Source organism: Mirounga leonina, unplaced genomic scaffold (genome assembly GCF_011800145.1).
Source record: "Mirounga leonina isolate KUSES-001 unplaced genomic scaffold, KU_Mleo_1.0 Mir_53, whole genome shotgun sequence".
In the NCBI taxonomy this organism is placed as follows: Eukaryota; Metazoa; Chordata; class Mammalia; order Carnivora; family Phocidae; genus Mirounga; species Mirounga leonina.
The window spans coordinates 95480892-95498247 of NW_023270807.1; the positions used below are offsets into that span (position 1 = coordinate 95480892).

General features: G+C 38.3%; 1 protein-coding gene across 8 annotated transcripts in view; it reads left to right on the plus strand.

The window, feature by feature from the left end:
• The window catches only part of UTRN (utrophin), a 496689-nt gene that overhangs the window by 331138 nt on the left and 148195 nt on the right, over window positions 1–17356 (plus strand). For all 8 annotated transcript variants that reach the window (XM_034990899.1, XM_034990900.1, XM_034990897.1 and 5 more), the window contains one exon: window positions 15226–15398. In XM_034990899.1, the coding sequence (XP_034846790.1) occupies window positions 15226–15398 (173 nt within the window). The remainder of the gene's footprint in view (window positions 1–15225; window positions 15399–17356) is intronic.

Here is a 17356-nt window from a genome sequence, read left to right on the forward strand (position 1 = left end):
AGCCTAATGATTTTATTATGAACTGCATAATACATTGTCTGGGCTCACTGTCTATCCAGTACTTTATCAAAAACTTTTAGGAAATAAACAAAGACATAATGTAGAACTCATTGCTCAGAGTAAGAATATGAAGGAAGTGAGATAAAAGTGCAGAAAGTAAATATAACTAAAGGTACTCAGGGAATAAAAAAGGGTGATGATAGACTGTGTCTTTTGGAGGAGCCATATTTGTAAGTCTAAATGGCTCAAGTGGTAAATGTATTGGTGGGACTAGTGAAGGTGAATCATGATGAGGGAGTCAAAGAAAGTTTGCGGTGTGATTTGGCAGAGAATTCCAAAATGGACACTAAGCAGGGAGACGGTAGGATCGTGGCGCGGAGCAGTGTTGAAGCAGGAACTATGCCCTGAATGGATTGTCCTGCAGGCATCAGAAAAGCCCCTCTGCTTAGGATGATACACAGAAGCACAGCTGGTCTCACTGGGTCAGTTTGAGCTTCCTCTGGGTTCTTCAATGTCCAGTTCCTTCAATACATATCCACCTTACAGAGACAACGCCCTCCTGGGGATAGGATCAGTTTTTTACTTGTGAGTCAAAACAGCACCTACAATTTTGATTTATCTTGACCTGTTCACTGTTATTAAAATTTGTTTTTTAATTTTGGCTTTAATTTTCTAAATCTGGGTAGCTGAAGAAAATTAGAAAAGCCTTTACAAAACCTTTAGAAAACCTGTAAGAACTTTCTCCAAAGCCCTCTGTGATTTAGTTGCATATCCCACAGGCGTGTGCTGTCAGTAGACATCTGGAATTATGAAGCTTGGCTGCCTGAGATGGTTTCATTCTTGTCTGATGCTGCCTATTTTTTAGGAAGGATATGGTTTTGAAACATTAACTTATCTTGGCATTATTTTTAGTCACCTAATCAAGTGCTCTCTGAATCATTAAATATTTAGAAGGTTGTTGAAGGCTGACCCCTGCACCTGGTTGGCAAATTCAGAAGCAGATCAACTGGCATTTCTCTTCCTCAACCCTTACCCCACCCATCCACTCCCCTTAAAAAGAAAAAGCCCTTTGTGCCTTTTAAAATGTCTTGTAGAATCTTCTCACTGTAGGTCATGGAAATAAAAAAAGAATCTTTTTTCCTATGAAGTATAATTTTTGTTTCCCAAACTGCCACCTTTATAATTATCAGAATAGATGACATTATTGAAGAGATGAACGTTAAAAATAATTCGTGTACAAAGCATATTGCCTGAACTTTCTGGGATAAAAGGAGAGTTCCGCCTTTCATCAGGGGGCTCGGGCCTCCATTTTAGATGGAACCTTCTGCCCTTTAGGGCTGTATATTACTTTAAATGGCTAGCAGCTGACAGACTTGGTTGCTGGCTGATGTGAACTAGAGGGCTGTAATGTATCGAGAGTGGACTCCTCTTAATAGAACTACAGCAGCAACAGACAAGGAATTGAAATCTCAGATCGTGATTTGGGTCTTGAAGCTATTTTATTTTTGAATTATAAACCCTGAGTTAGAAGGGTTAGGAAAAGGAGAATTGTGTATGTTCTTTTCAAAGGCATTATAATCTGGATCTTTTCTTAAGTCCAAATGGGTTTCTAACAAGTACATTTTTCTCCCCATGCTTGAAGCTCTTGATTTTGAATGAAGTCATGATGTACTGATTTATTTGTAATCACCTACTGACCTCCATATGCTTCACTTTAGAGGTTCCCAAGAAGCTTTTTTTTTTTCTTTTCTTTCCTTTCCTTTTCTTTTTATTCTTTATATTGACCAATGTAAAAAGAAACCCATTAGGTTTTGCATAGAAAACATACTTTAGATATCTTCACAGTTTTTAAAAATCTGAACTCTGTGTTTAGACTACTCTATGGGTAAGACATAAGTTGCCTTTCAGCAAAGCATTTAGACTGCTCTTTTTGCTTATATTTGGCTGAACCCTAGAGAATGTCTTGTTGCCTTGATGAAATTGCTAAATAAGTCATCTTTTAATAAATTAAATGAAATATAGTTTTTAGACATAAAAAGTTTTTAATTAGCCTAGACTTTGAAAGTTTATGCCAAAACCATATATACATTTAGCTCTTTTCATTTTGGCAATGGAATGTGGTTTTTATTAAGTAATTTAGATTTAGATTTTATTAATTTCATTATTGAGTTTTCCTGTGCTGTTCTCTGGTTCTATAACATTCGCTTCCTCATGGAATTGCGTGTCCATGTTTGAGACATGGCTTATTTAGTTGGAGAATCCTAGCATATTCAGTGTTGATCTGTTACGGAGATTAGCAGTATTGTGTTTTTTTCACCTCTTGAGGATTAATGCACAATTTATTTGCATGCTAGTTTAGACTGGAAAAATGTCAACTACTTCAAATTTCATCATCTAATTTACTAAGTCTCTCTGGTGATGTACTGCTTACACTGGAGGCCTCTATTTTTTGTGTTAATGATTGCAGGATTATAGGAGATAATGTATCAAAGAGGTGCTTGGTAAAAATAGAAATGGCTGTGGAGATGTAAGGTGTATTACCAAGATGATATTTTGTATACAGAATTTAAACTGAGAAAGTGTTTTTTTTTTTTTTACAGAAATCAAACACATAACAGTAAAATGTGCTTACAGTTATACAAGCAATTAACTTTTATATTTTATAAGTCTCACTTCTAATGTATCACTCAGTTATCAAAAAGCACAGTACTTCTGAGTAATATATAAAGTTTAGCTATTTGAATTTTATAGAATATTTTTGGATTCTTATATAAACAGTTTGTCTTTCAAACTTTACATTTTTAATGTCAATTACATGTCAATAAAATAATATTTTAGTTGCTTTACAGTGTTTTAGTGAGAGTATAGTTACCCTTTTATTAAAATTAGGTGAGAATTAACATTTTTTTTTCTTTTGAATGGTTCCATATGGATCCACTGAGTATTTTTTCCCCTTTTCCTCCTAAAGAGGGTGTATTCATAGCTAAGTTTGTCAGTATCTTAGTTTTTGATATTTTATAACTGTAATTTGGGAGCTTTATTTAAGTCTTTGAGCAGAGGATGTCTGTTCTGAGAATAGGTATGGGCATTTGCAGGGATGGTCAGAGAAGCTAGTGCTTGGTACAGAGACTAACTTCTGGACACTCCACTTTAGAATTACAGGTAAGAACATACTCTTCCCCTCTTTCTTTATCCTTTGTCTCTCCCAGGACACAGGTACCTATCATGCTTTGGGGAAGATTCCCTAATATGCAGGATGATGCTTCTTTTCCCCGACAAAATTAGCCTTGTCTAAAGATAGAGGATATTGGGGTTCTAATAATAACCTATCATTCTTGCTCTGGTATAAGAACTTTTTAAATATAAGACTCTACTTTAGAGAAAGACTATGCTATTCTCTGTTGTTCCACAGAGTTTTTATTTAATTCATTCTTCTGATATGTGCATGGGGATTGCATGTTTGCACGCGTCTCTGATCACAATCATCCAGCACCCTGGGTGGTAGTTGGAAGTTTGCCCAGCTGAGAAAGATTGTTCTTTTTCGCTCTCTCCTTCATTTATTTATTTTTTGTGGCGGTGGTGGTGCTGCTGGTGGTGGTGGTGGTTCCTTTTGTCTTGTATTTATGTAAAAAGTTTATTTGTTGCTGCTGAAAGATCTCAACATGTGGCCCCAGAGCCCTCACAGGTCTGGGTCAGCCTGGTCAGTTTCTATGTAAGTTCCTCTGCTCCATTTCTGTTGATTGGTCTTCATGCTGATGTCAGTGCTTTTTTGATACAAACTGTGCAGATTAATTTTCCTTAAACAGCTCTGAATAATCATTAATTTACCATACTTGTTTCTGAAATTAATCGTGCATGTGTATAAATCCGAATTGGGCACTTTGAGGTGAAATATATTCCGCTGGAAATCTCATAAAACCATTTTTCCCCCAGAGACATGTTGGTTTTATGAATAAATGATGAAAATATTTTAAAAGCTTGTTAAATTTTGTATAGATCGGCATATGTAGAACACATGCTATTAAAATACTGATATGAAAATAAGTTGGGAATGAAATGGAAAGAAAAGTGGTTTGCAAATCCAAAAAATAATAACCATATTGTATATTGTTCTGTGATAGGTTTTTTTATTCTGTTGTTAATGGAATCTCTTTCTCCATATGATCCAGTGCTGACAATTTTGATATTTAAGTAACTCAAATAGCTTTTTAGAAGATACATATTCTAATTTCAGGGTTTTTTTTTTTTTTTTTCCCTTTGCTCTCTGCCCTGATGCAGAAAGTAAACTTAGTTGTATTAAGATTAACATCATTCCGTGTGTGATCGTGTCACCTTTAAGAGCATTATATATTTATGATGAATTTCTGCACACCACGAGAGAAATACATTTCATATGAACATATCTGTCAGACTTTTATTGGTATACTAAATAGCTATGTAATGCAAAAAGCAAAACCACATTTTTGCCTTGGAATGATGTCCATAATATCAGTGCTGAGAATATATCATTTGGATTGAACTTTGTCCTTTAAAGCAATTATACTTAAAACTTCGTAGAAGTGTTTTTGTGAATGGCAGGAAAAATTTAACATCAAAAATCAGCATTGAAAGTAATTGGTTATTACTCACATTTTGGGTATTTTCACTTAAGTTTTATTTCAGAAATAAGCAAATTCTCCACATGAAAACAGTCTGAGTGACTTTTAGTAGTATCAGTGAGATAAACTTTCCCCTAAAGTATTTTCCCCATCACTTCACTGTTAAAACCTTTTTAGAAATAATACAGCTGATCACACATATTTTGTTTGGTGTTTTGTGTTGTTTTTACACCCACCCCCTTTTATTTTCATGGGTGGGCTCCAGAGTGGAATATGGATCCCATGATCTGTTCGGGGACCGAGACAATTGGAGAGATACCACACGGCAGTTTGGGGAAGGGAGGCCTCCAGGAAGTGGGAGTGAGCTTCACTTCAAACTGTGTGAAGGGTGGTGGAAGGGAGGATGCTGATTAAAATAATAAACAACCGCTGGAAAGAGAAGTGGATTACCACACTACTGTCAGATTGGTGAGGGGAACGGCGGAGCCGCCCCCCCCCCCCCAGCTGCCCTCCCCTGCTGCACACTCCACAGAGGGGGCCGGTAGATCTGCTGCGGGAACTTTTCTCCGGACAGATAGAACAACTTTTCAAACAACTTAGTTCTCTTGCACTGACAGCATCCCTTAGGCATAGCCTGACCTAGGGGAATGGACTGCAGCTAGCTTGGTGGTTGCCATAGCAACGCAGGCTGCGGTGTCTGGGAGGGTGCAAGCCGGTGGCCTCGTGTCCCGTGTTTGGGTGTTTCTTCAGACAAGAGTACACTCCTTGCAGTTCGAACTCTTCATAAGTCATGCTCTTTGAAAACTGGCTCTTTACCCAGGATTTTTTTTTTTTTTCTGTTTCTTTCTGAAACCAGTCTGAATGGAGGAACTTGGTAATACTTGGCCTTTTTTTTTTTTTTTTTTTTTTTTTGGCCTTCTCTCATGCAAGTTTCCAGGATATAGCTTCTTTTGGCTGTGTGTAATTGAGACCAAACTCTAAGCTTGGGGCCCAGGAGAGAACAGTTGTGGGCTGCAGGTCATTAGTGAGGTGAGCAGAAGGGAATCCTGGGCTTCCCAGAGAAAAAAGAGACCATGCCAGCCTCGTGGAACAGCGCTACCAGAAATTATAGAAGCAGGTCTATTCCTTGCGAACTCCGAAGTCCATGAAAAGACGGACCCACAGTGGGGTGGCTAAAATGTCCCAGCGCAAGCTTCTGCTGCTCATGGACCATAGCTCAAAGGCAAGGCTTGTAAAGGATTTTACAAAGGATTTTAAAGTATAGCCAGAAAAGATACGGATTTTAGAAGTTAAAAGCTGTTGTCTGAAGGAAGTTCGCCGGAAAGATGTAGGCTTCAAGGGCTACTGGACGATGATTGGTTTGAACTTCAGCTTACGGGAATTGCTGACAAAATTTGAAAAGGTATGCAGAAAGTGGACTTCATGAATGTACTATTTTTTTCTTCCTTGTCTGTTTTTTTATAACTATGCATTTACATGGCAGATATTCTGTTGACTCTTGGATTATTTAATTTCTAAGGCGTATTTGATTTGATATCCTCTTTTACTTTTTTTTTTTTTCCCAACTAAAGAGCAAATTAGCAATTCTTTCCTTTGGTCAGGAGGGCTTCTCATGATGCCTGTCAGTTTTAGAATTCTACATCAGAAGAGACCCTTTGTACTCAAGTCGACTGGTAATTTAATTGAAAGTTATTTTGGAAAGGAAAAAAAAAAAAAAAAAAAACCAACAACACTAGGTTTTCATGCCAGAGTCTGACTTCATCAGGCATGGGTTCTGTTTTCCATACCCCTCAGGTTCCTCTCCCTTCAGTTGGCCAACCACTGCCTTTCCCAGCCTCCTTTCTGAAGATTCACTTCTGAGCTGGGGAGAAGATGCCTCCCAGTGACAAGGGCACATCTGATCTTAAATGTTTTCTTTTTATTTCTGAGTGTCTGTTTTATACGTGGAGTGCTTGCATGCACTGTGGAGTTTTAACGCTTGGATCATTAATTTTGCACTTAGTTCTTTTTTTCCGTAGGAAAGTTCTTGGCACACTCTAGGATTGAGCCCAGCCTGCCAAAGCTACCTTACATTTATAGTTAAACAAAACAGAAAACCTCAACGTGCTGCTCATGGGCTCCTGCCCTTCCTTAGCCTTTGGATGCCAAGCACTTATCTTCATTCAACTTCCAGTATGTAAAGAAAAAGAAAGAAGTGAAGTAATTTCACTATGTGCATAAATCAATTATTTATCAGTCGTTAAAGATGTGCTCAGTGGCTTTCACAGTGAATACCCCATGGTTCGTTACAAGTACAAATATAAGCAAGACTGTATTGAGTCATTAAAGAATAATGGACTTTTTCTTACAAAAACTACAATTGCCAGAGGAAAAAGGCATAAAACCATGTCATTTGAAAAACTTAGAAGCTTTTCCAAAACAATTGCAGTCATTGCTTCCCTCCTGGTGATAGAAACAGTGTGGTGGGAAGAGTATGGAGAAAGAAGAATGTAGCTTCTCCTGGCTGGAAGCTCCCCCGCCCCCCCCCCCCCCCCCCCCCCGCCGTCTCTCCTACACCCCAACTGTAGTAGTAAGGATTGTAACACAGGACGCACTTTGACCTCTCGCTTTAATATGTTGTTAAGCACCTAAATTCCTGAGAATAGGGATGGTTCCCACTTGCTCACCATTTAAAAGGGGCAGAGGAGGGAGAGAATATCTTTTTTATGGCAGCTGGGAACAGCAGGTGACAAACTTTATGACCATAAAGAGGTCTGTTAGCTTGGTTTGTATAGATTTGTCTGTTTCTTTCTAAAAAGGTATAGGGTGTATGTTGCATGAATAATTCATTACTTAGACCCCCTGAGAGGCAGTAATTGTGGGCAGTAGCTGGACTTTTGTATCGTAATTGCTGCTATTAGTCTAAAAGCCTAGGTCAGATACCAGAGGTTAGTAACCTGCCTCAGTCTTTTGGCCATTTTATTGGCAAAGTTACAAGTTCTGGTCATATTAGTTTATTTCCTCTTTTAACTCCCAAATCTTACTGCCTGCCTATTTCTTATTTTAGTAGTTGAGTTGACAGTAAAAGAAGTCTGCTGGCTTATTCCTATCAAAGGCTTGATTTGGGGTTGTTTTTGTTTTGATACAAAGGCAAACTCAAAGAAACAGTCTTGCTGCCACTCACAATCCGAAGTTCTCCGTGTGTGTTTACTTTTGTGTTAGACACCTTTATAAAAATCTATGTGAGAGTTAATCTCTTTGCCATATTTCATTTGTAGAAAGTTGTCATACATGAATATGTTTTTCTCCAAGTCAAGTATTTAAAAAAAATCCTTTATGTATTTTCACAAAAGCTGTCTCATATAGCTTTTGCTACATTGATTCATTGCCAGGAAAACTGGTGTTACGGAAACGTACCACTACCTCGCACCTCTCAAATACAACTGCCTACCTTCCCCCAACTCTGAAAGCAATAATGCCATTTTGAGGGAAGGACCAAGGCCTACTGCTGTAATGCAAAAGCCACATGATGCCTTCAGAAGCTGAATAACAGTCTTTCCATAGATCTTTTACTCTCAATTCCCTTAGACCTGTCTTTTCCTCAGTATTAGTGATCTGCTTCTTGAGAAAATATTGACCTTAGTGATTTAACACTTCTCATGTCTGTGGTTGAAATTCTGCAGTCTGAGGTTTAGGTTATCATAGCCAAAAGGTAATTTTGCTGTGCTCCTGAAGCCATTTCAGGCTTTAAGAACACGAGGGTCCACAGTTGGAATGTGGTGGGTCTTCCAGTGATGGTTAATCTGACAAATGGTAGACTGCTCAGTAATTGAAATATCCAAATGACTGCAGATCTTCACCATAACTTCAAGACAGCCTTTTATTTGTGAGAGCAATTGAAAGGGGGTATTATGGTAGACACTTTTGAATTTTAGAGAAACCCAGTGGTCTTGTGATTTATATTGAGTATCCGTTCATACATGAATGTTTGGCACATGATTGCAATCTGTAATTTGGTTATCGAGTCTCAAAATGGGTGATGCCAGGATTGGTTTTCCAGCAAAGGCAGGAAGGACAAATTACACTTGGTACTCATTCCTAATCTCTTAGAACCGGAAAAGACAATGCTGAGCATCCCTGGGAATCCAGAAGGCAGGAGGCGTTCTCTACTGTTCCCTCAAGGTGACATCTCAGCAGGGATCAGGAAATCCCAGCTGACAGAAACCATGGGGACCCCAGAGTGGTCCTAAAGAGGAGGTTGAGACTGGAACTTCTTACCAAGGGAGGATGACCTTGTGGCAAGATATGCCTGCCAGCAAGCAGGCACTTTTCATCTAGCCCAGTGAGGAGGGGGGAGACGCTGACCATGTGCGCAGCGTGATTACTCAGGCCAGACTCACAGTTGACTTGGCACAGAAAGTTGGTCCACCAGATCACCTCTCTGAAATCCTGCCTATGAATTGGTTTTAGTGCCCCACTGATTTTAGTCAATTAATTTTCTCCTTGAAAGTACTTCACAAAGGAATTATCTGATGGCTTCAGTGCCCAATTCTACTGTTATACTTGAGCCATTTGCATTATGTACTGTCTATTCTACTTACTTAGTAGTCACAGAAGATAGAGTAATGGACAGTTGTAGCTCAGTGACATTTTGAGTAACTGTTGTCTTTTATTAATTTATGCGCTTCTACTGCCAGGTAATTAATGATGATGATAATTTTCTAACAGGGTGTGTGTGGGCGCACATGCAGATGTCTTTGTCTGAGTATTTACTACTGTCTTGGTGAATCCTTTGGGGAAGATGACTTCCCATAGTGACAAAGAGAAGGCACTCAATGATAAATTTCCTTTATAGCATTTTACCCCCTTTAGGATGAGTACTTTTAAAAATTATAATTTGAAGCTGTATTTTACTGCTAAATTTGCAATGTTTAATTTTAAAACAAATGTGTACATTAAGACACAGTAAACTTCCAATTTCAAGGTCTATTCATTTGTTCAACAGTTAGCAAATATTTATGAAGTGCATAATATGTATGTACCAGGCACTGGGCTGAGTGCAGGGTTGGAGTGGGGGGATAGGGTAGACATTCCCTCATTGAGCTTGTGGCCTAATGGGAGGATACAGACCTTAAACAGGGAAAATGTTTTACTACAAGTGTGTGATTCAGCAAATGTAGAGGGAACTACGAGAGTAACAGGTAGCCCTAATCTAATCCAGGTGCAGAGAAGTCTTTCCTGCAGAAATGACATTTAAACTGGGACTTAAAAGATGGGTTTGAGGTTAATGTAGGGGAATATGGATGGGGGGAGGAAATTGAGAGCTTGCTGGGTGATAGGACAGATCAGGAGGTGAGGAGTTGGGTGCTCCAGGATTATAGTTTTAAACACTTAACATGCCGTATTTTTCGGTTTTTAAACCTGTTCAGTTTTGATTATACTATCTGATTTGGAGTGTTAAGGTGGAGCAGTAATTTGGCCACATGAAACATTTAATAACTGCCCCTAAGGAGCTTATGTTCATGTCGATCAAACCTGCGCACTCTAGGAGGGAGGCCACTGTATTTCAATTCAAGGATCTTAATATGTTTCAGTAACAACTGGTATAGAATCAAGAACTTGAAACATTTTTTGATTATGAAAGATATTTTGATTAAAAGCAGTGTTTGCTCTGTTGGAATTTAAACTGTATTTTCCTTATTGATTCTTTATCATTGCAAGTTGGCTTGTTCAAATTATCTTGGAAGGGCAGTTAATTGTGAGCTTATTCCACCTAGTAATTTAACTTTTTTCTACTCTGTTGTCTAACATATTTATAATCATAGATAATGGGAAAAGAACATTACTGGCATTGATTTCTTACTTTATAAATGCTGCTATAGACCAGGTAATACTACTTTGTATTGTCTGTTAAATGTGATTCCATAATTATTAATAGAGGGATTAAAATCTATGAGATTAGTTGTTGAGTGAAAATGTAGTTTATAAATATTAATTGAATAATGTATTGAAAATAATAAGTTAATCGTAATAATTAGTTGAATAATTAATTACAATTACTCACTATCCCCAAAGCTTCACAAAAGCTTCAAAGCATATTTACATATCATATGATGACCTTTGATGATGTTATTTGGTTGTATTATTTTTAGGTAATATCTGACTTCTTAAAAAAAAGTTATGATTCCTCACTTTCAAAACACAAATCTCTCTGGCAACAGTCCCACTGAGCTCCTGTTAATCAATCCTGAACTGTCTCTGAATTCCAGTCTTGTTTTTGAAAGGAACCGTGGATTTCTTTTCCCCTAATGGTTAACTTTGTTGATTTAGCCCGAGCCTTGGGATATGGTAGGGAAGTCGTTGCTGACCTCACTTCTTCACCTTCAGGAAAGGGGTTAGGACTCTTTCAGAGAAAACATTGCTGTGGCCATGTAAGGTTAGGTAAATATGCCATGCAAAAATAAACCAAAATTATGTCAACAAAGTCCGAAGAGGATGAATCTATTCTAGCACCAATTCAGTTGTTGAAGAATTTCTAGGGGTACTATATTCTTAATCTCTGTTTCCTAGCAGAGGGTTCAAGCAGTTCTATTTATCATAATCCAAAGAAACATTTTTGCTCACATAGTTATAGTCACTACTTGATCATAGAACATTATAAAGAAGTAAAATATATGTGACATACATTGTAAAGTGTTGACATATACTATCTCTATGGGTTAGAAAATTAGAGAAATGTCCAGTTAAGGGCAAAATTGGTATGAAAATATCAGTTATTAAACAAGCAAGTAAATAAATATTTTCCTTTATTTATGAGGTTAATTTTGACCTGGGTAGTAGATGTTGTGCACAAGTGAATCTCTGTGAGCTTCATAGCCATCTTTGTGAGCTTCATAGACATCTTCTGGAAGGCTGCGCTGACAGTGTATGTCTTATGCTTTTGGTGTTTTCCTCTATCATCTTCCTGTCCTAACCCCTGGCTTCTCCTAACCTTCTACATTCTGCTTATATTGTTAGAAGGTATGTTTCAACTGAATCCTTAGATATCCTTTTGTCTATTTTTAAATGTTAGTTCAGCTGCTTGAATACTTTGCTTTGGCCTCTCTGTGCACATGACCGGCTCATGTTAAATGCTTGGGAGAGCATTGCTTTGTGCTTCTGCATGGATTACATTCCCATAACTAATTATCAGTAACTATTTTGTGCTGCTTAATGTTCAGGATGGCTTGCAGGTGACAGAGGTAAGCATTAATAGGGCAAGTCCCTCAGCTATGTGGTGAGAGTAAACCCTCTTTCATGGAATTTCAATTTGTTTTAGCATTTGGTGCTACATCAGGGCCATGATCTAACAGCCTCCTGTGCTGGCATCTTGATTTTAAAACCAGTGCATCATTGTACAATCATCTGTGAAGGAACATAATTCATTAACTGCATGTAATTCTAAATTTCCAGTGAAAGATTAGGCAGGGCTTTGCAGTGCAAGCATCTAAATAATTTTAGGTTCCCATCTTAAATTTTTTAAATGAAGAGATTAAGCAAAATGATTACTACACTCCCTTCCAATTGTGTAATTGTTTGATTTTCCTTGGTATTATAGTGGCTAATATGCTGATCAAAATGAACCAGATACTTTCATTCATGCATTTATACATTATCTACCTATCTCTATTTTATGCTAGGCTCATTCTGTGTAGCAGAGACCGTGAAGAATACAGAAGAAATATTAAGATGATTTTTCTGACTTTAGGAGCTTTTAATATATTTGGCCAAGTAAATATGCTACCAAGTGTTACATAAAATAATGTATGCTGATTTCTTTGATCACTTTCTGGTTGTTGATTTTTTTCCTAATTTTTGTGGAGGCTCATGTGTGGAAGGGTTTTTCACATACCAAAATTTGCATTCCAGTATGAATATATGATGATTGGTAGTCCTCTTAACCAAGACTTGATAGAAATACCTGCAATCATTGACTGGCCAGTGATGGAGCTCTGTTCTATTCCATTTGTCTTTGTGGCTGGGTTGGAAAAGGCCTCACTTGATTGGATATCAGGAGCCAAATTTGCTTTATGTTCTTGGTATACAGATTTCCTGATGTTGTAGAATACTTTTGTGAAACCTGAAATAAAAACTATTTGTGGATGTTAGTACACTTCTATCATCCTACTTCTCTTGACTATGAAACGAAGCAAATATGTCAGGCTACTTCAGGAAGTAGTGGTTTGAAGTTTCCTTGTGATTTTGGGTGTGGTTCATTGATAATAATGTTTAGGAACCTATTCAGGAAATTTGAGTACAGATTCATGTTGGCAATGGAGAGCAAAGAGATGCCTTGCTCAATGTGCTGTTGAGCTACTGCTTCTTTTTTTTTTTTTGAAGATTTTATTTATTTATTCACTTATTTATTTTTTTATTATGTTCAGTTAGGCAACATATAGTACATCATTAGTTTTTTTTTTTTTTAAAGATTTTATTTATTTGAGAGAGAGAGTGAGAGAGAGAAAGAGCACAAGAGGGGGGAGCGGGAGAGGGAGAAGCAGACTCCCCGCCGAGCAGGGAGCCCGATGCAGGACTCGATCCCGGGACTCCAGGATCATGACCTGGGCCGAAGGCAGTCGCTTAACCAACTGAGCCACCCAGGCGCCCACATCATTAGTTTTTGATGTAGTGTTCAATGATTCATTAGTTGCATATAACATGCAGTGCTCATCACATCATGTGCCCTCCTTAATACCCATCACCCAGTTACCCCATCCCCCCATCCTCCTCCCTTCTGCAACCCTCAGTTTGTTTCCTGGGGTCCCGAGTCTCTCATGGTTTGTGTCCCTCTCTGATTTCTTCCCATTCAGTTTTCCCTCCCTTCCCCTGTGGTCCTCCACACTATTCCTTATGTTCCATATATGAATGAAATCATATGATAATTGTCTTTCTCTGATTGACTTATTTCACTTAGCATAATCCCCTCCGGTTCCATCGATGTAGATGCACATGGTAGGTATTCGTCCTTCCTGATGGCTGAGTAATATTCTATTGTATATATGAACCACATCTTCTTTATCCATTCGTCTGTTGAAAGACATCTTGGCTCCTTCCACAATTTGCTATTGTGGACATTGCTGCTATGAACATTGGGATGCACGTGCCCTTTCTTTTCACTACATCTGTATCTTTGGATTAAATAACCTAGTAGTACAATTGCTGGGTCGTAGGGTAGTTCTATTTTTAACGTCTTGAGGAAACTCCATATTGTTTTCCAGAGTGGCTGTACCAGCTTGCACTTATTTATTTGAGAGCATGCACATGCAAGAGAAAGAGAGAAAGAGAGAGTGCGTGAATGGGGGGGAGGGGCAGAGGGAGAGGGAGAAGCAGACTCCCCACTGAGCAAGGAGCCAGATGCAGGGCTCAATCCCAGGACCCTGGGATCATGACCTGAGCCGAAGGCAGATGCTTAACCAACTGAGCCACCCAGGCACCCCTGTTGAGCTTCTTGAGAAAGATGGCTATCATGCATATGTATAGCATGAGCTTAAAACTATTGATCTTTAAATCTATCTCTTTAGATGTCTTGAAATGCATTTCAGGGCACAAAAATACAACAGTTACATCCTAAAGAATAAGGACTAGGTTCAGGAGATGACACCAAAGGACCTTTCAACAGAACTTACCTTACCTTTTTCATTTTCACCAAGAATTTCTATTTAAAGCATCCCAAACTGAAATTATATTGAGATTGCCATTTTATGCACATAATGTTGTCCAGCGTGAGCACCTTGAATCAGGACCTGGCTCTGTCCCTTGCTCCCCTGTTGGTATCTGCTCTGCAGTCTGTGGAATCAAGGGGCTAGTGAAATGCACAAGAGTCAACAAACGCAGAGTTTTGTTTGGTGGTGAACGCCAGTTCTGGGTGTACCTAGATCACACTTTGCAGGTGGACCTGATTTGGCTTTGTCATTAGGGTCAGATACTAATAGGCTTGCAGATTTGGAGCATAAATTTTGCAGAAGCTGTCCATCAAACTCTGTTCATCTTACCCCTCCTCAGATCTGACCCTATTCGTGTCATGTTAGACATCACAAATCTTCTCAGAAATTAGAATACAGCATTTCTGCCCTTTAACCTCACGGAAGTGACATCTTCCTACCATACTTATTGTATAGTGAGGTGCAAAAGGCCTTTCTTTCCATGTGTCCTTCTGGTTAGTCTAGGCCAGTAGATACAGGAAGAACAATCTTTTAGATCCCAGCCTGTAAGCATTGGTTCTTGATGGACTGCTAATCAGGAATGATTTCTAAATTAATGAAAGCATTCCGAGTATTTAAAAAATTTCTATTTACTTTTTCATCGTGCTCATTTGGAATTGGAAAACTTAAGACGAGTGAGGCTTATAAAGGAAAACTGAAGATGAGAAAGGTAATACAATTATGGCATCTAAGAGTTTATTCTCCTTTTACTAATTTAGATTCATTATCTGAAATAATTTTTTAAATTTCTGTCATAATTTGGTATCATTTAAGGCGAATTTAACTATTTTGCTTAAAAAACCCCTCATCTGTGGACTATAAAAAAAATAAAGTCCTATATAGCGACCTCAAGGTAGTCTTGACACTAACACCTAACATTTGCATTGTCTCTGCTCTTTTCTCTTTAGGATATCCAGGCAGAAATTGATGCACATAATGACATATTTAAAAGCATTGATGGAAACAGGCAGAAGATGGTAAAAGCTTTGGGAAATTCTGAAGAGGCTACTATGCTTCAGCATCGCCTGGATGATATGAACCAAAGATGGAATGACTTAAAAGCCAAATCTGCCAGCATCAGGTCAGAATAGTCAATATCAAAATAAAAAGGATGGGGGAGGGAGATTTTTATTGTTTTTGCATATCAGAAAGAGAATGGGTAGCCTTACCATCATGCTACTTTCTCAGAAGTAGTTTAAGGTTTAAATGCAGGGGCGCCTGGCTGGCTCAGTCGATAGAACATGCAGCTCTTGATCTCGGGGTTGTGAGTTTGAGCCCCACATTGGGTGTACAGATTACTTAAAAATAAAATCTTAAGAAAAAGTTTTAAATGCAAAAACTTTTTTTTTTTAAGTTACAGTTTTAGCTCCATTTTTATGAAGGGCCTGCTGCCAACTCTTCTTGACTATTCCCAAATTTGCACTTCATATTTTAAATCTAATACTAAGAACAGTAATGTTACCAATACCTGCTAATTATTGAGTGTTTTCTTTGACCGAGTACTATGTTAACCTCTTTACAAACATTACTTAGCATTCAAAATATCCCTGTAGGTGAATAGTAACCTCCTTCCTTACATGAGGAAACAGAGGCTTAATGAAAATAAGGAACTTGCCAAGTTTTTCAGCTAACAAGTGCCAAGCCAGGATTTGAACCTAGATCTTTCTGACTCTTGGCAGTGAATGTTTTGCTTCATCATGCTATTTGTACGTCCAATTGGAAAATGTATTTATAGAAATTAAATATTGCTCTTGGACACTGAAATGGGAAACTGATGATTAATGTCTGCTTTTGGAGAGAGTAAAATTAAATCAGGATGAATTTGAGGACCAGAATGCTGACTAGGAAAGGACCCTGAAAAACTATTGAGGGTGACAATTATTAATGCTATTGGGAGTCTAGAATTACATTTAATAGATGGTGAACAGTACCCAACTGGATATGAGTTTACAGGAAACTGACTGAGAATGTGCTACTGAGCAAAGATCCAAAAGAGGAATGTTGGTAGAAAGACCTAGATATTGGGGTGCCTGGGTGGCTCAGTCTGTTGAGCGTCCAGCTCTTGCTTTCAGCTCAGGTCATGATCTCAGGGTTGTGACATTGAGCCCCACATTGGGCTCCATGCTCAGCTCAGAGTCTGCTTGTCCCTCTCCCTCCTCCTGCTTGCTCTCTCTCTCTCTCAAATAATTAAATAAAATCTTAAAAAAAAAAAAAAGAAGAAAGACCTAGATCTTGCATCTGGGTCAGTATCTTTTAAGATTCAGAAACTGTATGAGGTATTGGAAAGTGTACAACCTTAAACAAAATGATCTTAAGTTTGATATTTTGACTTTGCTGTTTACTTACTGATCTTAGACAAGACAGTCTCTCTGCGCTTTATTTTTCTCACTCACACAATCAAAATATAAATATTTAATCCACATGATTGCTGGGAAGATTGAATGGGATAATCTGGTAGTTCCTTAACCTATGTAAAGGCTATCTAATGTAGCATCTAGTTTATTTTTTTCTTATGTAAAGGGGCTCAGTGGATCTGCTTCATCTGGTTTCTGGATTTCATGGAACCAGTTCCTAGAGAGTAGAAATCTGTAGTGATTATTTGTTGTGAATAAACTTTTAAGAAAATTTTTCTTTCTAAAGAGATGTCCTCAAAGGTTTTTATTCTTCTGGGTGTCATGGAGGGAGATTTATACTTCTTTTGCCCCTAAGGAAGGTGGTAATTGAGCATGACCATGGCAGCCTCTGAGTAAAGATCCTCTTGGAGATCATGACAGCATCAGCCAACTACCTTTTTCGATAAGAGAGGACAATTTGGGGGGTACCTGGGTGGCTCAGTCGTTAAGCATCTGCCTTCGGCTCAGGTCACGATCCCAGGGTCCTGAGATCGAGCCCCGCATTGGGCTCCCTGTTCGGTGGGAAGCCTGATTCTCCCTTTCCCACTCCTCCTGCTTGTGTTCCTGCTCTCACTATCTCTCTGTCAAATAAATAAACAAAATCTTTAAAAAAAAAAAAAAAGAGAGAGAGAGAGGACAATTTGGG